The following is a 21,873-nucleotide window of genomic DNA, read 5'->3' on the forward strand; positions in this document are numbered from 1 at the left end:
GAAGCAGGCTCAGCACCTGAGACTACTTCATACATTACTTACAAATCTATAAAAAGAAATGTACATCATGGGTCTTTAAGGAAAGGAATTTTCCATTTTACAATTGCAGTGGGGAAAAAAAAGTATTTAGTCAGTGACGAATCATGCAAGTTCTCCCACTTAAAAAGATGAGAGAGGCCTATAATTGACATCATAGGTCGACCACAACTATCAAAGTCAAAATGAGAAAGCAAATCCAGAAAATCACCTTGTCTGATTTGGCAAGATTTATTTTGCAAAATATGGTGGAAAATAAGTATTTGGTCACCTAAAAACATGCAAGATTTCTGGCTCTCACAGACCTGTTACTTCTTCTTTAATAGGCTCCTCTGTCCTCCACTCATTACCTGTAGTAATGGCACCTGTTTAAACTTGTTATCTGTATAAAATACACCTGTCCACAATCTCAAACAGTCACACTCCAAACTCCACTATGGTGAAGACCAAAGAGCTGTTGAAGGACACCAGAAACAAAATTGTAGCCCTGCACCAGGCTGGGAAGACTGAATCTGCAATAGCCAACCAGCTTGGTGTGATGAAATGAACTGTGGGAGCAATAATAAGGAAATGGAAGATATACAAGACCACTGATAATCTCCCTCGATCTGGGGCTTCATGCAAGATCTCACCCCATGGGGTCAAAATGATCACAAGAACAGTGAGCAAAAATCCCAGAGCCACACAGGGGACCTAGTGAATGACCTGCAGAGAGCTGGGACCAATGTAACAAGGCCTACCATAAGTAACACACTACGCCACCATGGACTCAGATCCTGCAGTGCCAGACGTGTCCCACTGCTTAAGCCAGTACATGTCCGGGCCCGTCTGAAGTTTGCTAGAGAGCATTTGGATGATCCAGAGGAGTTTTGGGAGAATGTCCTATGGTCTGATGAAACCAAACTGGAACTGTTTGGTAGAAACACAACTTGTCGTGTTTGGAGGAAAAAGAATACTGAGTTGCATCCATCAAACACCATACCTACTGTAAAGCATGGTGGTGGAAACATCATGCTTTGGGGCTGTTTCTCTGCAAAGGGGCCAGGACGACTGAAAGAATGAATGGGGCCATGTATCGTGAGATTTTGTGTGCAAACCTTCTTCCATCAGCAAGGGCATTGAAGATGAAACGTGGATGGGTCTTTCAGCATGATAATGATCCCAAGCACATCGCCAGGGCAACGAAGGAGTGGCTTCGTAAGAAGCATTTCAAGGTCCTGGAGTGGCCTAGCCAGTCTTCAGATCTCAACCCTATAGAAAACCTTTGGAGGGAGTTGAAAGTCCGTGTTGCTCAGTGACAGGCCCAAAACATCACTGCTCTAGAGGAGATCTGCATGGAGGAATGGGCCAACATACCAACAACAGTGTGTGCCAACCTTGTGAAGACATACAGAAAGCGTTTGACCACTGTCATTGCCAACAAAGGATATATAACGAAATATTCAGATGAATAATGATCCAAATACTTATTTTCCACCATAAGACAGCTCCAAAGCACAAACATGTTCCTCATCATAGAGACAGAAAGACAGGTTGTTTGCGCTTCGGGGCGGACTGTGGCCAGGTGTTTCCTTGGTCTTTCCTTGGTTTCTCTAGCTTAGAGCAGGGAGATCAGACTCTGCCTACAGTCCTACCCTGGATCACAGGCATAACTTTAACTGAAAACTTCTAACACTGATTACACAAGAACCACAAGACGGATTTCATCACCCCAGATATCATTTTAATCAGTATAACACTGCCAACCTGACAATGTCTGTAGTTTACTTAGCAAAATCCTGCTGACAGGATCGCTTTAAGTTATCTTGTGGTTTACTAGATTATACCTATATATTTCTATTTCAGATATTCTAACGCCTCCAGACCTGATCGTTTCTTCTTCCATTCGCCCAGTAGATGGCACCACCCTGAATTTGAGGTGTGATACAGGGACTCAGACTGTCCATCGTGTTTACTTCTATAAAAATGATGAATTAGTGTCTTGCAGCTCCATTCATCTATCGTGCAGTAGTTCTAGTGACTACCTGTACTTCAATCCCATCCTGAGCAGTGATACCGGTATTTATACTTGTGGCATTGAAAATCCTGTAAGCAACAGCATGAGCATCGGGACCTACCTGGATGTTGCAGGTAAGAACCATGAGCTATAAAGAAATTCAAAATAGTTTATAGATTGCATTAGGAAAACTGGATTCTGATATTGTTGTCTTTGGGGGTCATTACGCACACGCTGCATCATCTCCTGCAATCAGGTTTTGTAGTTGAACCATTCTCCATCATCCAATGCAGGAAATTATTACAAAGAGCAGCTATTAGTACAGAGGACAAGCAAGACCACTCAGACTTACCATCTATCCTGATTCTTCTCTGAGGTTTTAGGATAAGGGGTTGTAATAATCATGAATTAAAACCTGTTTTATACACTTCAGAGCTGCATTCACAATTCTCCAGACTTTAGAGCTATTGATTTTCCTGTATAAAGGTGTCTCTTGTAAGTTACACACCAGGAACTATTACTATTAATGATGAGCCAGCGTGCTTGGCATTGCTCTGCACTCGAACGAGCATCGAAGTGCTCAAGACACACGAGTATCCCTGGTGCTCGAACACTATGTTCGTGTCCCCGCCAACGTTTCGCAACTTTTTTCCACCACTAAACATAAGGGGATTGCCTGACAATCACGGTAATGCTGTAGCCATCTGATAAAACCCTATGTTCGCCCCACTGTACCTGTAAACAGAAAAGGGAGAGTCGCTGCAGAAGGGAAATTGAGCGTTATAGGCCTTGCCGAAGAAACCTAAAACCAACAGTCCTTATCAGGGCGCCATCAATCATACTGTATTCAATACCGCTGTGAGCTTTACTATTTAGCATAGGAATAGCTGGTGGAGAAGGGATATTCCATCTCAGGCACTACTGAAGAAAAAAAACATTATCAGGGCTCTATCTATTCTACTCTAGTACCTAATAATATAGCGGTTAGCTGCAGTACATAACTAATTTAAAATGCACAAGGCGTGCGGTAAGAGAACGAGAAGTAGGCATGCTGCTGATGGTTGACGCAGAGGTCGAGGCTGTGGAAAAGGTGAACTGTGCCTGCTGCAGGAGCACAACAAACATGCACACCTACAAGACCTAGCTTCCTGTCCCACTTTGCAGGGGTGCGTGGGACACCGCTCTCGAAGTCAGAACAGTTTGAACAGGTGGTCGGTTGGATTGCAGATAATATTGCCAGTCTGTTTTGCAGCACCACCCCGTCTTCCACACGGTCCAGTCTCACTAGCCAAGAGTCTAGACCACATAATCCTTACCCTGATCCCCCTTCCTCCCACTGTGTTGGGTCCCAGGAGACAAGCGATCCCATACTTGGACACTCTGAGGAGCTCTTTACATTTCCATTTTATTGATTCTGGCCCCACGCCCTGCACATTTCAAGAGGGACTTGAAAGACAGTGTGTAGTGATGCGGGGGTTGGCACCCTAAGTTCCTGCGCAAAAGGCGCCCCCACTCGTCGGCGGCTGTCCCTTAATGCTGTCCCTTCCCACACATTCCAAAAACAGGAATATATAAAAATTGAAAAAAGAAGGGGGAGGGGGGGATATTGTTGAAGCTAATCATGACAAAGACCATCAACTATTACAAAAAACAGCTGTAGGACTGGAGTTCATTCATACCGGACGGTTGAACCGTTTTGAGAGTGAATATCCATCTGCTCTCTTTTTGTAAAATCAGTTTATCCCAGTCACCCCCTCTTATTGGTGGAGATATTTTGTCTATCCCCACAAAGGTGATTTTCTTGGGATTCCGTTGGTGAAAGCGGTTTATGTGGGTTGCAACAGGGGTTTCTCTTTTATTGGCGATGTCCCGGAGATGTTCACCGATCCTTTTTCGGAAATCCCTTTTAGTCTTCCCCACATACTCTAAACAGCATTCGCAGGTGGCCTTGTATACCACACCTTTTGTGCGACAGTTTATGAAATGTCAAATAGAGTAGGAGGTGCCCGTTACATTGCTCACAAAGATCTTTGAAGGTGTGATTGAGGCACATGCTTTACAACCACCACATTTATAGCAGCCCTTCGTTTGGTTTAACCAGGTGGAGCTATTCAAGACATTGATTTATACAGTAGGATATAGGGCACATTAAGCTGTATCATTGCATACATGGCCAATTGTTGCTCCGGTATTGACGTTGCTCTTTACATTGGATCTTGCCTATATGTCCCATAGAGTTACCTGCTTTCCACACAGGTGGATATCTGCTTCATCTCTCTGACTGAACGTCATACATTCAGAGATCAATAGTGCTGTCATCCAAGCACCCGACTACGTGGAAGAACGCTTGGATCCACTATCACTGCCCCTTCCCCTGTGCCATGTGCTTGCAAAACCACTGTGCAGGACACAAGCACTGATGCCTCCTGCCCTGCACCTGCCTTTAGACCTTCGCAAGCAACATCAGCATCCATGCCTACTCCCTTGTCCCAAAGCAGCATTTAGCTGTCCCTGTCCCTACTCCAGGCCTTGAAACACAAGTTGAAATACGTATCCATACACCCACAGACCAAATCACTAAACACCCACATTTCCAGACTGTTTGCCGTGGAAATGTTACTGTATAGGCTTGGGGAAACTAATGTTTTCTGCAACCTCATGGCAGCGGCTGTTCCTCAGTACTCGCTCCCCAGCCACCACGCGTTGTGCCATCCTCGCCTTACACAAGCACGTGTCCAATAACATCACCTGTGCCCTGATCAACACTGTTACTGGGAAAGTCCACTTAACCACCGACACTTGAACAAGTGCTTGTGGCCAGGGACGCTACATTTCCCTGATGGCACACTGGGCGAACCTAGTGGAGTCTGGGACTGGGTCGGACCCTGGGACGTCACAGGTGCTACCAATGCCTACAAGGGCGGGACCTAGTTCCATCAGGGCTTCCCCCACCTCCTTTACCAGTTCCTGCACCACCTCCTCCTCCTTAGCCTTCATTTCCAAATTGTTGTCCATGTCATATTGGATGCACTGTAGCGCTGCCTCGGAGAAGCGGCAACAGGCTCTGCTGAAACTAATTTGTTTCAATGAAAAACAGCACGCCGGTGACATCTAATGAAAGGTATAAAAGACCAGACAGATTTGTGGCTCTTGCTGCTGAACCTACAACCAGGAATGGTCCTGTGTGATGTATAGAAACACATGCAGCCGCACGCTCCGGTCCCGAGTGCCGGCAGCAGTGACGTGACGAGTATTAATGCAAGAGACTCGCGTGAGTTTCTCGCATTGCACTCGCAAGTGTGACCCCGGCCTAACCGTCCTGCTTTTGTGTCTACTCAAACACTCACTTCTCAAAATTAAAGATTAATCTTTGTGTGTGGACCAGATTGAGATGGAGAAAGAAAGAACACAGGGAGATATTTCCAAGTCCAGTCTCATCTCATCTTTTCAGCTTCAATTGGGTGGTAACGAGGGACAAGGATGCTGAGGAGGAACCAGAGATGGTTGCCTGCGCAACAGAGGATACCATCCACACTAGCATCACCCTGTCTGTTCAGTGTGGATGAGCTGAATAGGAGGAGAAGGGAGATTCGTCCTACTGGTGGGGACAGGCAAGTCTTGCCTGCTGGGAATCTGGTACACATGGCTGACTTTATGTCCTGCTGCTTTTCCCTTGATTGTCATGTTATACGCCGCATTTTAGCCAACAATTGCTGGTTGTACACCCTTCTTGACCCACACTACAAGGAGAACTTTCCATCTCTCTTTCCTGGTGGTGGAGAGGAATAGTAAAATGGTGCAATACGAGAAGGCCCTAGTCGAACAATTAGTACAAAAATTCCCAACTTGCAACACTTGCGACAGAGCTCATAGTTCCTTGGACAACCAAGAAGTAGAGACGAGGGAGACACACACCAGATCCAGCAGAAGCAGGGGAAGACAATCAAAGGTCTGCGACACTTTCATGAGACCCTCACAGTGCCCAGACCCTGATCTGTGGGGTACTCTGACAAGGAAGGAAAAGTTTTGGAAGTTGGTGAAAGAATACCTTACTGACCGTACCAGCGTCCTCCTTGATTCCTCTGTGCTGTTCAACTATTGGGTATCCAAGCTAGACACCTGGCAGGAATTGTCCTTCTACACCTTGGAGGTGCTGGCCTACCCTGCTGCTAGTGTTGCCGCCGGGGGCATAATAACTGATACAATTCTCTTACATATATATTTGACCCCAGGAGTACGGTAAATGTTTTCAACTCTTGTACATAGTGCATAGGCTTTACCAGTCTAGGAGTCCCACTCCTTGCAAATGGTAAAAATACATTTTACGAGGCCCTCCTCTGCATGTCTTCCAGGGTGTATTGGAGTGCCTCCATCAAATTTTTTTTATTACGCGTAGTGCATACACTTTATCATTGTAGGAGTCTCACTCCTTAATAATGGGATTAAGATGTTTTCTCAGGCCCTCCTATATGTATCTTCCAGGGTATATTACCATCCCTACTTTTAATTTTTGCTAGGCCTTGCACGTAATCCATATGCTTTACCAGTGTAGGAGTCCCATTCTTTTTAAATCTCATGACATGAGTCCCTGAGAAAATGGCCATGGACAGTGATTCACCACGCACTTCCTGTACGCGTAGGTCCTCCTCTTGGGGCGCCGGTCCGTTGATGCGCCGCCTGTCACTCTCTTCAGCTGAACTGCTCTGACCCTTTGCTCTTCAGTAGTTACAGTGAAAGCCTTCCCAACTCTATCGTTGTTGTGGGGTATTTCTTCAATTTTTAATACAGCAATGGTGGTAAGATCTTTACTTTGCATAGTCTTCGTTCAGCACGTCAACAGCTTTAGATTCATACAAGTCAAGTTCTTGCTTTCTCCCATCTCGTTCTATTTCTCATTCCTCATGTCAGTATCATCTGATGGAAATGAGTGTGACAAATTCCGTCTCTTTGTACAATCTATGTGTCTTCCAGGGTATATTGCAATCCTTCATTCAAATTTTTGGCAGCCCTTGCACTTAGTTAATAGGTTTTACAAGTCTAGGAGTCCCACAATCTAACAATTTTAAGAGAATGTGTATGAGGCCCTCCTTTATGTCCAATACATGGTGTATCGGAGTACCTCTTTTTTTGGCAGTTCTTGCATTGTCCGCATAGGCTTTGTGACTTTCACAGTCCCTCTTTCATAAACTGTCTGATCATATCTCACATACCACATGCCCAGATAAGGTAGTAAAATGTTAACATTACATTTACTGGTAAATGCTTTTTTCACCATTGAAAGCAATGAGAAAGTGGTAACACTCAGCAAAAATGCTACCTGTGATAGCCCAAGAGGTGAAGGAGGCTTTTTTTGCTTTTCAATTTTTCCTTATATACAAGTCATTATACAGGAAAGAAGTTTCCTAACATTTTTTTCATGTAAAATCCATTTTTATCTTCAGTTTTGGATGTTTTATTGCCAGTCTGTAAGTGGCGTATTACTCTGACAACATTGTTCCCAGCAGCGACCTGGGAGTCAGAGATACATCCAGGCGCCGTCCCCATGCTGTTCACATTCCATCTGAGCGCTGTTTCCATCCATTTCAGTGATTTTCCTGTCCCCCCTGCCCTACTGTCAGGGTCTTCCGGAAAAATGCTCCAGTTCCCATTGACTTCAATTATACTAGTTATTCGAGCGGTCAACTTGCTCGATACAAGTAACGAGCACTCAAGCATTTTAGTGCTCAATAGTGATGAGCGAGTATACTCGTTGCTCGGGTTTTTCCGAGCACACTCAGTTGGTCTCCGAGTATTTCGGCCGTGCTTGGAGATTTCGTTTTTGTCCACGCAGCTGCACAATTTACGGCTGCTAGACAGCCTGAATACATGTGGGGATTCCCTAACAATCAGTCAACCCCCACATGTACTCAGGCTGGCTAGCAGCCGTAAATCATGCAGCTGCATTGACAAAAACTAAATCTCCGAGCACTAACGAATACTCGGAGACCAACTGAGCATGCTCGGAAAAACCCGAGCAACGAGTATACTCGCTCATCACTAGTGAGCACTAAAATGCTTTATTTAAGACCATTTGCAAAGTTGCCTAACTTTCTGTTGGTGGATAACACACCTATTCACTTTGTCTACGCTCTTATTTACAGTCCATGTATCTGGAGTGACTCTACGCAGTAATGCCTCCGGTCCGGTCATCGCTGAGAAGGAGGCCGTCTCTCTCGTTTGTTCTTCCTATGGCACAGACGTCAGTTACAACTGGACACTAATGGAGTTACCATTGCCTCAAAACCCCCGATATCACCTGATTAATGGTAACTCAACTCTCGCCATCAGTCCGGTGATGAGGAGCGATCGGGGAGCATTCACTTGCCAAGTCTCCAACTACCTGAACAGTCAACTAAGCAACCCCCTAAATCTGACATGTGAGTACTCCTTCACGTCACGTAAAACTTTAAATAAAAGCATTATCCACCTACCATCATTTTCTGTACATCGGGATGGTTTCCAATGTATGTTTTTGGATGGAATTGGATGGATTTGTCATTTATGAGGTCCAATATAAAAAAAAAAGTTACGAGACATAGGTATTTTTTCCTAACTACAAGGGCTTCTCACAAAAATTAGAATTTCATCAAAAAGTTAATTTATTTCAGTTCTTCAATACAAAAAGTGAAACTCATATATTATAAAGAGTCATTACACACAGAGTGATCTACTTCAAGTCTTTATTTCTGTTAATGTTGATGATTATGGCTTACAGCCAATGAAAACCCAAAAGTCATTATCTCAGTAAATTAGAATACTTTATAACACCAGCGTGAAAAAATGATTTAAAAATCCGAAATGTTGGCATACTGAAATGTATGTTCAGTAAATGCACTCAATACTTGGTCGCGGCTCCTTTTGCATCAATTACTGCATCAATGCGGCGTGGCATGGAGGCAATTAGCCTGTGGCACTGCTGAGGGGTTATGGACGCCCAGGTTGCTTTGATAGCAGCCTTCAGCTCATCTGCATTGTTGGGTCTGGTGTCTCATCCTGCTCTTGACAATACTCCTTAGATTCTCTATCGCATAAGGTCAGGCGAGTTTGCTGCCAATCAAGCACAGTGATACTGTTGCTTGTAAACCAGGTATTGGTACTTTTGGCAGTGTGGACACGGGCCAAGTCCTGCTCAAGAATGAAATTTCCATCCCCAAAAAGCTTGTCGGCAGAGGGAAGTATGAAGTGCTCTAAAATCTCCTGGTAAATGGCTGCGCTGACTTTGATCTTGATAAAACACAGTGGACCTACACCAGCAGATGACATGGCTCCCCAAACCATCACTGATTGTGGAGACCTCACACTAGACCTCCAGCAGCTTGGATTGTGGCCTCTCCACTCTTCCTCCAGACTCTGGGACCTTGATTTCCAAATGAAATGCAAAATTTACTTTCATCTAATAACAACACTTTGGACCACTGAGAACAGTCCAGTTCTTTTTCTCCTTGGCCCAGGTAAGATGCTTCTGGCGTTGTCTATTGGTCATGAGTGGCTGACACAAGGAATGCGACACTTGTAGCCCATGTCCGGGATATGTCTGTGTGTGGTGGCTCTTGAAGCAATGACTCCAGCAGCAGTCCACTCCTTGTGAATCTACCCCAAACTTTTGAATGGCCTTTTCGTAACAATCTTTTCAAGGCTTCAGTTATCCCGGTTGCTTGTGCACCTTTTTCTACCACACTTTTTCCTTCCACTCCACCTTCCATTAATATGCTTGGATACAGCACTCTGTGAACAGCCGGCTTCTTTAGCAATGACCTTTTGTGTCTTCCCCTCCTTGTGGAGTGTGTCAGTGACGCCTTCTGGACATCTGTCAGGCCAGCAGTCTTCCCCATGATTGTGGAGCTACTGAAACAGACTAAGGGACCTTTTTAAACACTTAGGAAGCCTTTGCAGGTGTTTTTTGTTAATTATTCTAATTTACTCAGATAATGACTTTTGGGTTTTCATTGGCTGTAAGCCATAATCATCAACATTAACAGAAATAAACACTTGAAATAGATCACTCTGTTTGTAATGAATCTATATAATATAGGAGTTTCACTTTTAGTATTGAAGAACCGAAATTATTGTTTTGATGATATTCTAATTTTGTGAGAAGCACCTGAATATATCCAGCCTAAATAATAGGCATAGCAATGTAAACCGTAAACCAGTCCTATGAAAGCCAAAAGACTTTTTTGGATTCCACTAGATCAATAGGGCTATAGATTTCCTGACACATACCGTATGACACGTTTCTCTAAACACCACATTTACCCTCCAAGAAATGGAGCTAAGAAGGCTGATGGAGTAGCAATATCTGGGTCTCCATTGCTTTGTCCAAAAACACCATCTTACGAATAACTTACAATGGTCTAAAATCATAAAAGGAGTAATACTCAACTTATACTCTGCTGCTTTGAACCATGCTCACACTTCCCTGGTTTCCCACCCATCTCTGTTAAACTCGCCCAAGAGATTTGTTGTCAACAAGTCGTGACCGCTGCCGCCAAGTGTTAACACCATTGAGGTCACCACAGCATTTGGTTGTAATGGTCGTATATAGTATAAAAGTCAACCCTGTCTGATTTTGTAAAATTGTAGGACTTCTTTAACATGAATGTTTCCATCAACAGGGTCACCGGAAGGAAATATTAAGTGCGCGGCAGAACGTTTAGATCAAAGTGTCCAACTTTACTGCTTATGGCCTGGAGGCTATCCACCGGCTGGTGTTCACCTACAGTATGAAAACACGATTCTGAGTGGGTCAGATACAAGTACTACAGTAGTGCCAATTAACCGGTTCCCCCTTGGAACACAGCTGTTTTGCACTGGAAGTCATTCTGAGTCAAATCAAGTGTGTTCACTAGTAATCGGTAAGAACTAATGAAGACTGTACGATACACCAACATTTATGAAACACGTTGTTCAGGATGACACTTGTCCATACTACCTATTAGAGCATGTGAAGATTGTATAGTGAGTCCCATGCTTGAAACTTCTTGTATGAGCCATAGATAGGAGTTTCTAATGACATATTTAGACGTGCCAACCACTGCAGGAGTTAAACACTCGTTTCTTGATTATCGGCCTAACCAAACAGAGCATAACTGTTGTGAATTCTGTGGCAGAGTTCACTCCTGTGGTCACAAGTGGTACTTCAGCTGATTCTCTCTGGGAGCTTCCGTTTGTGGAGGAAAGTGGTATTGCAGCTTCTGAGTTTCCTCCCTCAGGTGATCTGGTGAGGTCGTTAGGTGCTTCTCTACTTAACTCCACCTAATGCTTTGATCCATGCTTCCTGTCAATGTTCCAGTGTTGGACTTGTTTTTCCCTGGATCATTCCTGTGGCCTGCTTCTCTGCATAGCTAAGTTCTCCTTTGCTATTTGTTTGCTATTTTTTCTGTCCAGCTTGTCTATTTGTTTTGCTGGAAGCTCTGGGACGCAAAGGGTGTACCTCCGTGCCGTTAGTTCGGTACGGAGGGTCTTTTTGCCCCCTTTGCGTGGTTTTCTTTAGGGTTTTGTGTGGACCGCAAAGTTATCTTTCCTATCTTCGCTCTGTTAAGAAAGTCAGGTCTCACTTTGCTGAATCTATTTCATCTCTACGTTTGTCTTTTCATCTTAACTCACATTCATTATATTGGGGGGCTGCCTTTTCCTTTGGGGTATTTCTCTGAGGCAAGGTAGGCTTATTTTTCTATCTTCAGGCTAGTTAGTTTCTCAGGCTGTGTCGAGTTGCATAGGGAGCGTTAGGCGCAATCCACGGCTGCCTCTAGTGTTGTTTGGAGAGGATTAGGGATTGCGGTCTACAGAGTTCCCACGTCTCAGAGCTCGTTCTATTATTTTGGGTTATTGTCAGATCACTGTATGTGCTCTGATCGCTATGTACATTGTGTTACTGAATTGCCTATCACAACAGTACAGGAAGCCAAAAGTACTAATGATTCTCAATGGAATGAATCTGCTTGCAGCCATTTTCAGAAAGGGTCACTCTGAAGCCATTAAGGATGTCATGGTGGGATTTCCTATGCCTGCTGGTTTGAATGAGTCTATGTCTTTGGCCATTCAGATCGGTCGACGCTTGCGTGAGCGTAAATCTGTGCACCATTTGGCGGTATTACCTGAGATTAAACCTGAGCCTTTGCAGTGCGATAGGACTATGACCAGAGTTGAACGGCAAGAACACAGACATCTGAATGGGCTGTGTTTCTACTGTGGTGATTCCACTCATGCTATCTCTGATTGTCCTAAGCGCACTAAGCGGTTCGCTAGGTCTGCCGCCATTGGTACTGTACAGTCAAAATTTCTTCTGTCCGTTACCTTGATATGCTCCTTGTTGTCGTATTCTGTCATGGCGTTTGTGGATTCAGGCGCTGCCCTGAATTTGATGGACTTGGATTATGCTAAACGTTGTGGGTTTTTCTTGGAGCCCTTGCAGTGTCCTATTCCATTGAGAGGAATTGATGCTACGCGTTTGGCCAAGAATAAGCCTCAATACTGGACCCAGCTGACCATGTGCATGGCTCCTGCACATCAGGAGGTTATTCGCTTTCTGGTGTTGCATAATCTGCATGATGTGGTCGTGTTGTGGTTGCCATGGCTACAAGTCCATAATCCAGTATTGGATTGGAATTCCATGTCGGTGTCCAGCTGGGGTTGTCAGGGGGTACATGGTGATGTTCCATTTCTGTCAATTTCGTCATCCACCCCTTCTGAGGTTCCAGAGTTCTTGTCTGATTACCGGGATGTATTTGATGAGCCCAAGTCCGATGCCCTACCTCCGCATAGGAATTGTGATTGTGCTATCAATTTGATTCCTGGTAGTAAATTCCCAAAAGGTCGACTGTTTAATTTATCCGTGCCTGAGCACACCGCTATGCGCAGTTATGTGACGGAATCCCTGGAGAAGGGGCATATTCGCCCGTCTTCGTCGCCATTAGGAGCAGGGTTCTTTTTTGTAGCCAAGAAGGATGGTTCGCTGAGACCGTGTATAGATTACCGCCTTCTTAATAAGATCACTGTTAAATTTCAGTACCCCTTGCCATTGTTATCTGATTTGTTTGCTCGGATTAAGGGGGCTAGTTGGTTCACTAAGATAGATCTTCGTGGTGTGTATAATCTGGTGAGAATCAGGCAAGGAGATGAATGGAAAACTGCATTCAATACGCCCGAGGGTCATTTTGAGTATCTAGTTATGCCATTCGGACTTGCCAATGCTCCATCAGTGTTTCAATCCTTTATGCATGACATCTTCAGTGAGTACCTGGATAAATTCCTGATTGTGTACTTGGATGACATTTTGATCTTCTCGGATGATTGGGAGTCTCATGTGAAGCAGGTCAGAACGGTTTTTCAGGTCCTGCGTGCTAATTCTTTGTTTGTGAAGGGATCAAAGTGTCTCTTTGGTGTGCAGAAGGTTTCATTTTGGGGGTTCATCTTTTCCCCTTCTACTATCGAGATGGATCCGGTTAAGGTCCAAGCCATCCATGATTGGACTCAGCCGACATCTCTGAAAAGTCTGCAAAAGTTCCTGGGCTTTGCTAATTTTTATCGTCGCTTCATCTGCAATTTTTCTAGTGTTGCCAAACCATTGACCGATTTGACCAAGAAGGGTGCTGATTTGGTCAATTGGTCTTCTGCTGCTGTGGAAGCTTTTCAAGAGTTGAAGCGTCGTTTTTCTTCTGCCCCTGTGTTGTGTCAACCAGATGTTTCTCTTCCGTTCCAGGTCGAGGTTGATGCTTCTGAGATTGGAGCAGGGGCTGTTTTGTCACAGAGAGGTTCTGGTTGCTCAGTGATGAAACCATGTGCTTTCTTTTCCAGGAAGTTTTCGCCTGCTGAGCGAAATTATGATGTGGGCAACCGAGAGTTGCTGGCCATGAAGTGGGCATTCGAGGAGTGGCGTCATTGGCTTGAAGGAGCTAAGCATCGCGTGGTGGTATTGACTGAGCATAAGAACTTGACTTATCTCGAGTCTGCCAAGCGCTTGAATCCTAGACAAGCTCGTTGGTCGTTGTTTTTTGCCCGTTTTGACTTTGTGATTTCGTACCTTCCGGGCTCTAAAAATGTGAAGGCGGATGCTCTGTCTAGGAGTTTTGTGCCCGACTCTCCGGGTTTATCTGAGCCGGCGGGTATCCTCAAGGAAGGAGTAATTGTGTCTGCCATCTCCCCTGATTTGCGGCGGGTGCTGCAAAAATTTCAGGCTAATAGACCTGATCGTTGCCCAGCGGAGAAACTGTTTGTCCCTGATAGGTGGACGAATAGAGTTATCTCTGAACTTCATTGTTCGGTGTTGGCTGGTCATCCTGGAATCTTTGGTACCAGAGAGTTAGTGGCTAGATCCTTTTGGTGGCCGTCTCTGTCGCGGGATGTGCGTACTTTTGTGCAGTCCTGTGGGATTTGTGCTCGGGCTAAGCCCTGCTGTTCTCGTGCTATTGGGTTGCTTTTGCCCTTACCGGTCCCGAAGAGGCCTTGGACACATATCTCTATGGATTTTATTTCTGACCTTCCCGTTTCTCAAAAGATGTCAGTCATTTGGGTGGTCTGTGATCGCTTTTCTAAGATGGTCCATCTGGTACCCTTGTCTAAATTGCCTTCCTCCTCTGATTTGGTGCCTTTGTTCTTCCAGCATGTGGTTCGTTTGCATGGCACTCCAGAGAATATTGTTTCTGACAGAGGTTCCCAGTTTGTTTCGAGGTTTTGGCGAGCCTTTTGTGGTAGGATGGGCATTGACTTGTCTTTTTCCTCGGCTTTCCATCCTCAGACTAATGGCCAGACCGAACGAACCAATCAGACCTTGGAAGCATATCTGAGATGCTTTATTTCTTCTGATCAGGATGACTGGGTGTCCTTTTTGCCTTTGGCTGAGTTCGCCCTTAATAATCGGGCCAGCTCGGCTACCTTGGTTTCGCCGTTTTTCTGCAATTCTGGGTTCCATCCTCGTTTCTCTTCAGGACAGGTTGAGTCTTCGGACTGTCCTGGTGTGGATACTGTGGTGGACAGGTTGCAGCAGATTTGGACTCAGGTAGTGGACAATTTGACCTTGTCCCAGGAGAAGGCTCAACGTTTCGCTAATCGCAGACGCCGTGTGGGTCCCCAACTTCGTGTTGGGGATCTGGTTTGGTTATCTTTTCGTCATATTCCTATGAAGGTTTCCTCTCCTAAGTTTAAACCTCGTTTTATTGGTCCGTATAGGATTTCTGAGGTTCTTAATCCTGTGTCTTTTCGTCTGACCCTCCCAGATTCTTTTTCCATACATAACGTATTCCATAGGTCATTGTTGCGGAGATACGTGGCACCTATGGTTCCATCTGTTGAGCCTCCTGCCCCGGTTTTGGTGGAGGGGGAATTGGAGTATATTGTGGAGAAGATTTTGGATTCTTGTGTTTCAAGACGGAAACTCCAGTATCTGGTTAAATGGAAGGGTTATGCTCAGGAAGATAATTCCTGGGTTTTTGCCTCTGATGTCCATGCTCCCGATCTTGTTCGTGCCTTTCATGTGGCTCATCCTGGTCGGCCTGGGGGCTCTGGTGAGGGTTCGGTGACCCCTCCTCAAGGGGGGGGTACTGTTGTGAATTCTGTGGCAGAGTTCACTCCTGTGGTCACAAGTGGTACTTCGGCTGATTCTCTCTGGGAGCTTCCGTTTGTGGAGGAAAGTGGTACTGCAGCTTCTGAGTTTCCTCCCTCAGTTGATCTGGTGAGGTCGTTAGGTGCTTCTTTACTTAACTCCACCTAATGCTTTGATCCATGCCTCCTGTCAATGTTCCAGTGTTGGACTTGTTTTTCCCTGGATCATTCCTGTGGCCTGCTTCTCTGCATAGCTAAGTTCTCCTTTGCTATTTGTTTGCTATTTTTTCTGTCCAGCTTGTCTATTTGTTTTGCTGGAAGCTCTGGGACGCAAAGGGTGTACCTCCGTGCCGTTAGTTCGGTACGGAGGGTCTTTTTGCCCCCTTTGTGTGGTTTTCTTTAGGGTTTTGTGTGGACCGCAAAGTTATCTTTCCTATCTTCGCTCTGTTAAGAAAGTCGGGCCTCACTTTGCTGAATCTATTTAATCTCTACGTTTGTCTTTTCATCTTAACTCACAGTCATTATATGTGGGGGGCTGCCTTTTCCTTTGGGGTATTTCTCTGAGGCAAGGTAGGCTTATTTTTCTATCTTCAGGCTAGTTAGTTTCTCAGGCTGTGTCGAGTTGCATAGGTAGCGTTAGGCGCAATCCACGGCTGCCTCTAGTGAGGTTTGTTAGGATCAGGGATTGCGGTCTGCAGAGTTCCCACGTCTCAGAGCTCGTTCTATTATTTTGGGTTATTGTCAGATCACTGTATGTGCTCTGATCGCTATGTACATTGTGTTACTGAATTGCCTATCACAACACATAACATGGACTAACAAGATTTGAGTCATCACTGTATGACATCAATGAGGTTTTTAGGTCCTTGCCTTACACCAAGGATATCTTCTTCCACAAATGAAGGCCAAATTCTCCATATTAAATACATCAGTAAAACCTCTCCAAGAAGAAGATGAAGTGGGAAGTAGACAAAGAAATGGGAAGAAGTTCAAGAAGTAGGAATAAGACCAAGAAGTAGGAAGATGACCAAGAAGTTAGTAAGATGATAAAGGAGTAGGAATAATACAAAGAAGTAGTCAGAAGAAAAAGAAGTAGTTAGAAGACGAAGAAATAGTAAGAAGACCAAAAATTACTAAGACGACGAAGAAGACAGAAGTAGGAAAAAGATGAAGAAGTAGGAATTTGACGAAGTAAGAAGAAGACGAAGAAGTAGGAAGATGACCAAAAAGTAGGAAGAAGACAAAGACGTAGCAGGAAGACAAAGAAACGGGAAGAAGTAGGAAGTAGATGAAGAAGTTTCAAGAAGACAAAGTAGTATTAAAAATTAGGTAGAAGACAAAAAAGATGCATTGCTTAAATAGTATCTAACAACTGATATCACACAGATAGAATCATCATGCATTATTAGATATCTAATGAGTCCAAGTATGTGCACTCTCTGGCCCTCCCTCCCAGGCTCAATTGACTACTGCAGCTTGTACTGAGCTGAATGGAATTTCAGCAGCAGGGTGGAGGGACACTATGGAAGTATCAATCATGCTAGGTAGGTGGGTATTCTGCAGCAGCAGGAAGGAGGTACATTGAGGAGCTATTAATAATCCTAAATTGCAGAGATTCAGCAGCAGCAGCAAAGAAGAACATTGAGGAACTGTTAATAAGGCTAGGTGTACGGAAATCCATCAGCAGGGTGGAAGGACACTGATAAGCTGTAATTCAAGCTAGGTGGGTGGAAATTAAGATTATATCGTTCAGATCGTAGACTCACTAATTACATAGACTAATTACAATGCAACTTTGTGATGTCCACAAAATATTTATCTCTGACTTCATACCATGTTTTTCAGATATACCGCGGTCTTCTGGATTCGTCAACGAAAGCATTAAAGCGGTCTACAAGGGGAACAACGCCATTCTATCAGTGACTCTAAACAGCGGAAATGCTCCGGGAGCTCAAATCTTCCCTGCAACGTTCTCGTGGGTCCGCCTTGACCCGACTCCATCCAAACTCTTCACCACAAAAGACATCGTCGTTATGTCTAATGACTACTCATCATATATGATCATACAAGAAATGAATGAGGAGCTTAATGGAAAGTACATGTGCAGAGCTGAGAACACTATGGGAAGCAATTATTTTACATTCGTTCTCAATGTTAAGAAAGAAGGTAGGTGATCTTAAGAAAACAGCTTGATTTAGCTGGAATCAAAATATCATCTAACCTGGTGTTATTATTGGGTATGTTCTATCATCATAATAAGAAAGCACATAGCTAAGTGCAATGTAAATGAAGTAGTGTGCTTCGCATTTTTACCATGATACATCACACATTGCTACCATGGTGCACCAAACATTAATACCATGGTGCACCACACATTTGAGTTTTGTGTGCCTTTCCCAGAAATATAGGCTGGATGTGAACTGTGTGTCTCCTAGTAATATAGGCTGGATGTGAACTGTGTGTCTCTCCCAGTAATATAGGCTGGATGTGAGCTGTGTGCGCCTCTCCCAGTAATATAGGCTGGATGTGAGCTCTGTGTATCCTCTTAGCAATATAGGCTGGATGTGAGCTCTGTGTGTCTCCTAGTAATATAGGCTGGATGTGAGCTCTGTGTTTCCTCTTAGTAATATAGGCTGGATGTGAGCTCTGTGTGTCTCTCCCAGTAATATAGGCTGGATGTGAGCTCTGTGTGTCTCCTAGTAATATAGGCTGGATGTGAGCGCTGTGTGTCCTCTTAGTAATATAAACTGGATGTGAGTTCTGTGTTTCCTCTTAGTAATATAGGCTGGATGTGAGCTCTGTGTGTCTCCTAGTAATATAGGCTGGATGTGAGTGCTGTGTGTCTCCCAGTAATATAGGCTGGATGTGATGTCTGCGTGTCTCTCCTAGTAATTTAGGCTGGATGTGAGCTCTGTGTGTCCCTCCCAGTAATACAGGCTGGATGTGACCTCTGTGTGTCTCCTAGTAATATAGGCTGGATATGAGCACTGTGTGTCTCCTGGTAATATAGGCTGGATGTGAGCTCTGTGTGTCTCCTAGTAATATAGGCTGGATGTGAACTGTGTGTCTCTCCGAGTGATATAGGCTGGGTGTGAGCTCTGTGTGTCTCTCCCAGTAATATAGGCTGGATGTGAGCTCTGTGTGTTTCCCATTAATATAGGATGGATATGAGGTTTGTGTCTCTCCCTATATTATAGGCTGGATGTGAGCTCTGTGTGTCTCTCCCAGTAATATAGGCTGGATGTGAGCTCTGTGTCTCTCCCAGTAATATAGGCTGGATGTGAGCTCTGTGTGTTTCTCCCAGTAATATAGTCTGGATGTGAGCGCTGTGTGTCTCTCCCAGTAATATAGGCTGGATGTGAGCTCTATGTGTCTATCCCAGTAATATAGGCTGGATGTGAGCTCTGTGTGTCTCTCCCAGTAATATAGACTGGATGTGAGCTCTGTGTGTCTTTCCCAGTAATATAGGCTGGCTGTGAGCTTTGTCTCTCCCAGTAATATAGGCTGGATGTGAGCTCTATGTGTCTCTCCCAGTAATATAGGCTGGATGTGAGGTCTCTGTGTGTCTCTCCCAGTAATATAGACTGGATGTGAGCTCTGTGTGTCTCTCCTAGTAATATAGGCTGGATGTGAGCTCTGTGTGTCTCTCCCTGTAATATAGGCTGGATGTGAGGTCTGTGTGTCTCCCAGTAATATAGGCTGGATGTGAGCTCTGTGTGTCTCTCCCAGTAATATAGGCTGGATGTGAGCTCTGTGTGTCTCTCCCAGTAATATAGGCTGGATGTGAGCTCTGTGTGTCTCTCCCAGTAATATAGGCTGGATGTGAGCGCTGTGTGTCCTCTTAGTAATTTAGGTTGGATGTGAGCGCTGTGTGCCTTCTTAGTAATATAGGCTGGATGTGAGCTCTGTGTATCTCTCCCAGTAATATAGGCTGGATGTGAGCGCTGTGTGTCCTCTTAGTAATATAGGCTGGATTTGACCTCTGTGTGTCTCTCCCAGTAATATAGGCTGGATGTGAGTTCTGTGTTTCTCCCAGTAATATAGGCTGGATGTGAGGTCTCTGTGTGTCTCTCCCAGTAATATAGACTGGATGTGAGCTCTGTGTGTCTCTCACAGTAATATAGGATGGATGTGAGCTCTGTGTGTCTCTCCCTGTAATATAGGCTGGATGTGAGCTCTGTGTGTCCTCTTAGTAATATAGGTTGGATGTGAGCGCTGTGTGTCCTCTTAGTAATATAGGCTGGATGTGAGCGCTGTGTGTCTCTCCCAGTAATATAGGCTGGATGTGAGCTCTGTGTGTCCTCTTAGTAATATAGGTTGGATGTGAGCGCTGTGTGTCCTCTTAGTAATATAGGCTGGATGTGAGCGCTGTGTGTCTCTCCCAGTAATATAGGCTGGATGTGAGCGCTGTGTGTCCTCTTAGTAATATAGGTTGGATGTGAGCGCTGTGTGTCTCTCCCAGTAATATAGGCTGGATGTGAGCGCTGTGTGTCCTCTTAGTAATATAGGTTGGATGTGAGCTGTGTGTGTCCTCTTAGTAATATAGGCTGGATGTGAGCGCTGTGTGTCTCTCCCAGTAATATAGGCTGGATGTGAGCGCTGTGTGTCCTCTTAGTAATATAGGTTGGATGTGAGCGCTGTGTGTCCTCTTAGTAATATAGGCTGGATGTGAGCGCTGTGTGTCTCTCCCAGTAATATAGGCTGGATGTGAGCGCTGTGTGTCCTCTTAGTAATATAGGTTGGATGTGAGCTCTGTGTGTCTCTCCCAGTAATATAGGCTGGATGTGAGCTCTGTGTGTCTCTCCCAGTAATATAGGCTGGATGTGTGGTCTGTGTGTCTCTCCCAGTAATATAGGCTGGATGTGAGCTCTGTGTGTCTCTCCCAGTAATACAGGCTGGAATTAAGATCTGTGTGTATCCAAAGTATTGCTGTGTTCATTAGCTCATGCAAGTGCAGACATAACATTGATGCAACTTGTGCAGCAACACAAGGGTCCAAGAGGTAAGGGAGGCCCTCTTCTACCTCCAAAGTAGGTGGAACAGTGCATTATGATGAGCTATTGGACTGCAAAGGTTCCATGTAGTTTGTGCAGAGGCCTCTGCTGTCTGTGCCCGTCAGTGAGCTCATGTATTAGCAAAGTTCTAGAACTGCCCTTATTTTGCTCCGTGTTCTTTCCACCTTTTCTATGCCCCCCCCCCCCATGTAATACCTTCTTCTCCACTGCCAATCTGTGTAGAATCTCCTCCCTCCTGCTATCTCTAACACTGAGAAGTGTGTGTGTGAGTGGACTGGGGGGGGGGGCAGATTTCCATGGGGGGCAGGAGTTTTGATGGACTTCTAGATTTTTTTTGTAGAGCACTTAGCTAGATAAAGTATTTACAGACACTCTGCAACAGTAAAATGGTAGAAAATGAAGTTACTTAACTGCAGTCAGGATAATGAAATTGTCTTTTTTTATAGTTTACAATCTATAACATCTTCTCGTTCTCATTCATTTCTACAGAAACGATCTCAGCGGGTACTATAGCGGGAATAGCAATTGGATCCGTTGTGGCTTTGGCGATGGTCATTCTGGTTCTCTTTCATATTTTCCGGGAAAAAAATAAAGGTAATCCACACAATAATGGTAAGAAGCATGGGAAAGAATAAAATATAACAATGTTAAGATCTTGAAAAGACATTTCCTAGAATCAGAATACACCAGTTATGAGCTCTGACTTAGACACTTGGATTAATAGATAATATAAGAGGGTAAAGAGGTGCAAATGCCCAGGTCCCTTACTGGGAAAAGGTGTGTGCAAGTGCTTTCTTAATGATTGGTATAGCGTTCGTGAAGTTTTCAACCTGATCATGTGTTTGCTCACAGCAGAGAATCCATCTGCATCCAGACCTAGACAGCCCAGTGAGGAACAGCCTCAAAGTAAGTAAACCACTGATGGGCACCAAGTATGAAATTATCCACTGACCTTGATCAACAGAGAAATGGACAATAGCTCCTTGGTAGTGATGAGCGAATATACTCGTTACTCGAGATTTCTCGAGCATGCTCGGGGGGTCCTCCGAGTATTTTTTTTGTGCTCGGAGATTTAGTTTTTCTTGCCGCAGCTGAATAATTTACATCTGTTAGCCAGCATAAGTACATGTGGGGATTCCCTAGCAACCAGGCAGCCCCCACATGTACTTATGCTGGCTAACAGATGTAAATCATTCAGCTGCGGCAAGAAAAACTAAATCTCCGAGCACTAAAAAAAACTCGGAGGAC

The 21,873-nt window shown here is 44.6% G+C and overlaps 1 protein-coding gene across 3 annotated transcripts in view; it reads left to right on the forward strand.

Moving 5' to 3' along the window:
• Positions 1–21,873, forward strand: part of LOC138650917 (carcinoembryonic antigen-related cell adhesion molecule 1-like) — a 57,321-nt gene that overhangs the window by 7,185 nt on the left and 28,263 nt on the right. Inside the window, exons 3-8 of one of the 3 annotated variants that reach the window (XM_069740792.1) lie at positions 1,882–2,166; positions 8,173–8,448; positions 10,687–10,926; positions 17,456–17,776; positions 21,115–21,219; positions 21,478–21,531. In XM_069740792.1, coding sequence (XP_069596893.1) covers positions 1,882–2,166; positions 8,173–8,448; positions 10,687–10,926; positions 17,456–17,776; positions 21,115–21,219; positions 21,478–21,531 — 1,281 coding nt within the window. The remainder of the gene's footprint in view (positions 1–1,881; positions 2,167–8,172; positions 8,449–10,686; positions 10,927–17,455; positions 17,777–21,114; positions 21,220–21,477; positions 21,532–21,873) is intronic. The other 2 variants (XM_069740793.1, XM_069740794.1) reach the window with 2 other exon arrangements.

The sequence above is a fragment of the Ranitomeya imitator genome, chromosome 10 (genome assembly GCF_032444005.1).
Source record: "Ranitomeya imitator isolate aRanImi1 chromosome 10, aRanImi1.pri, whole genome shotgun sequence".
NCBI classification, from domain to species: Eukaryota; Metazoa; Chordata; class Amphibia; order Anura; family Dendrobatidae; genus Ranitomeya; species Ranitomeya imitator.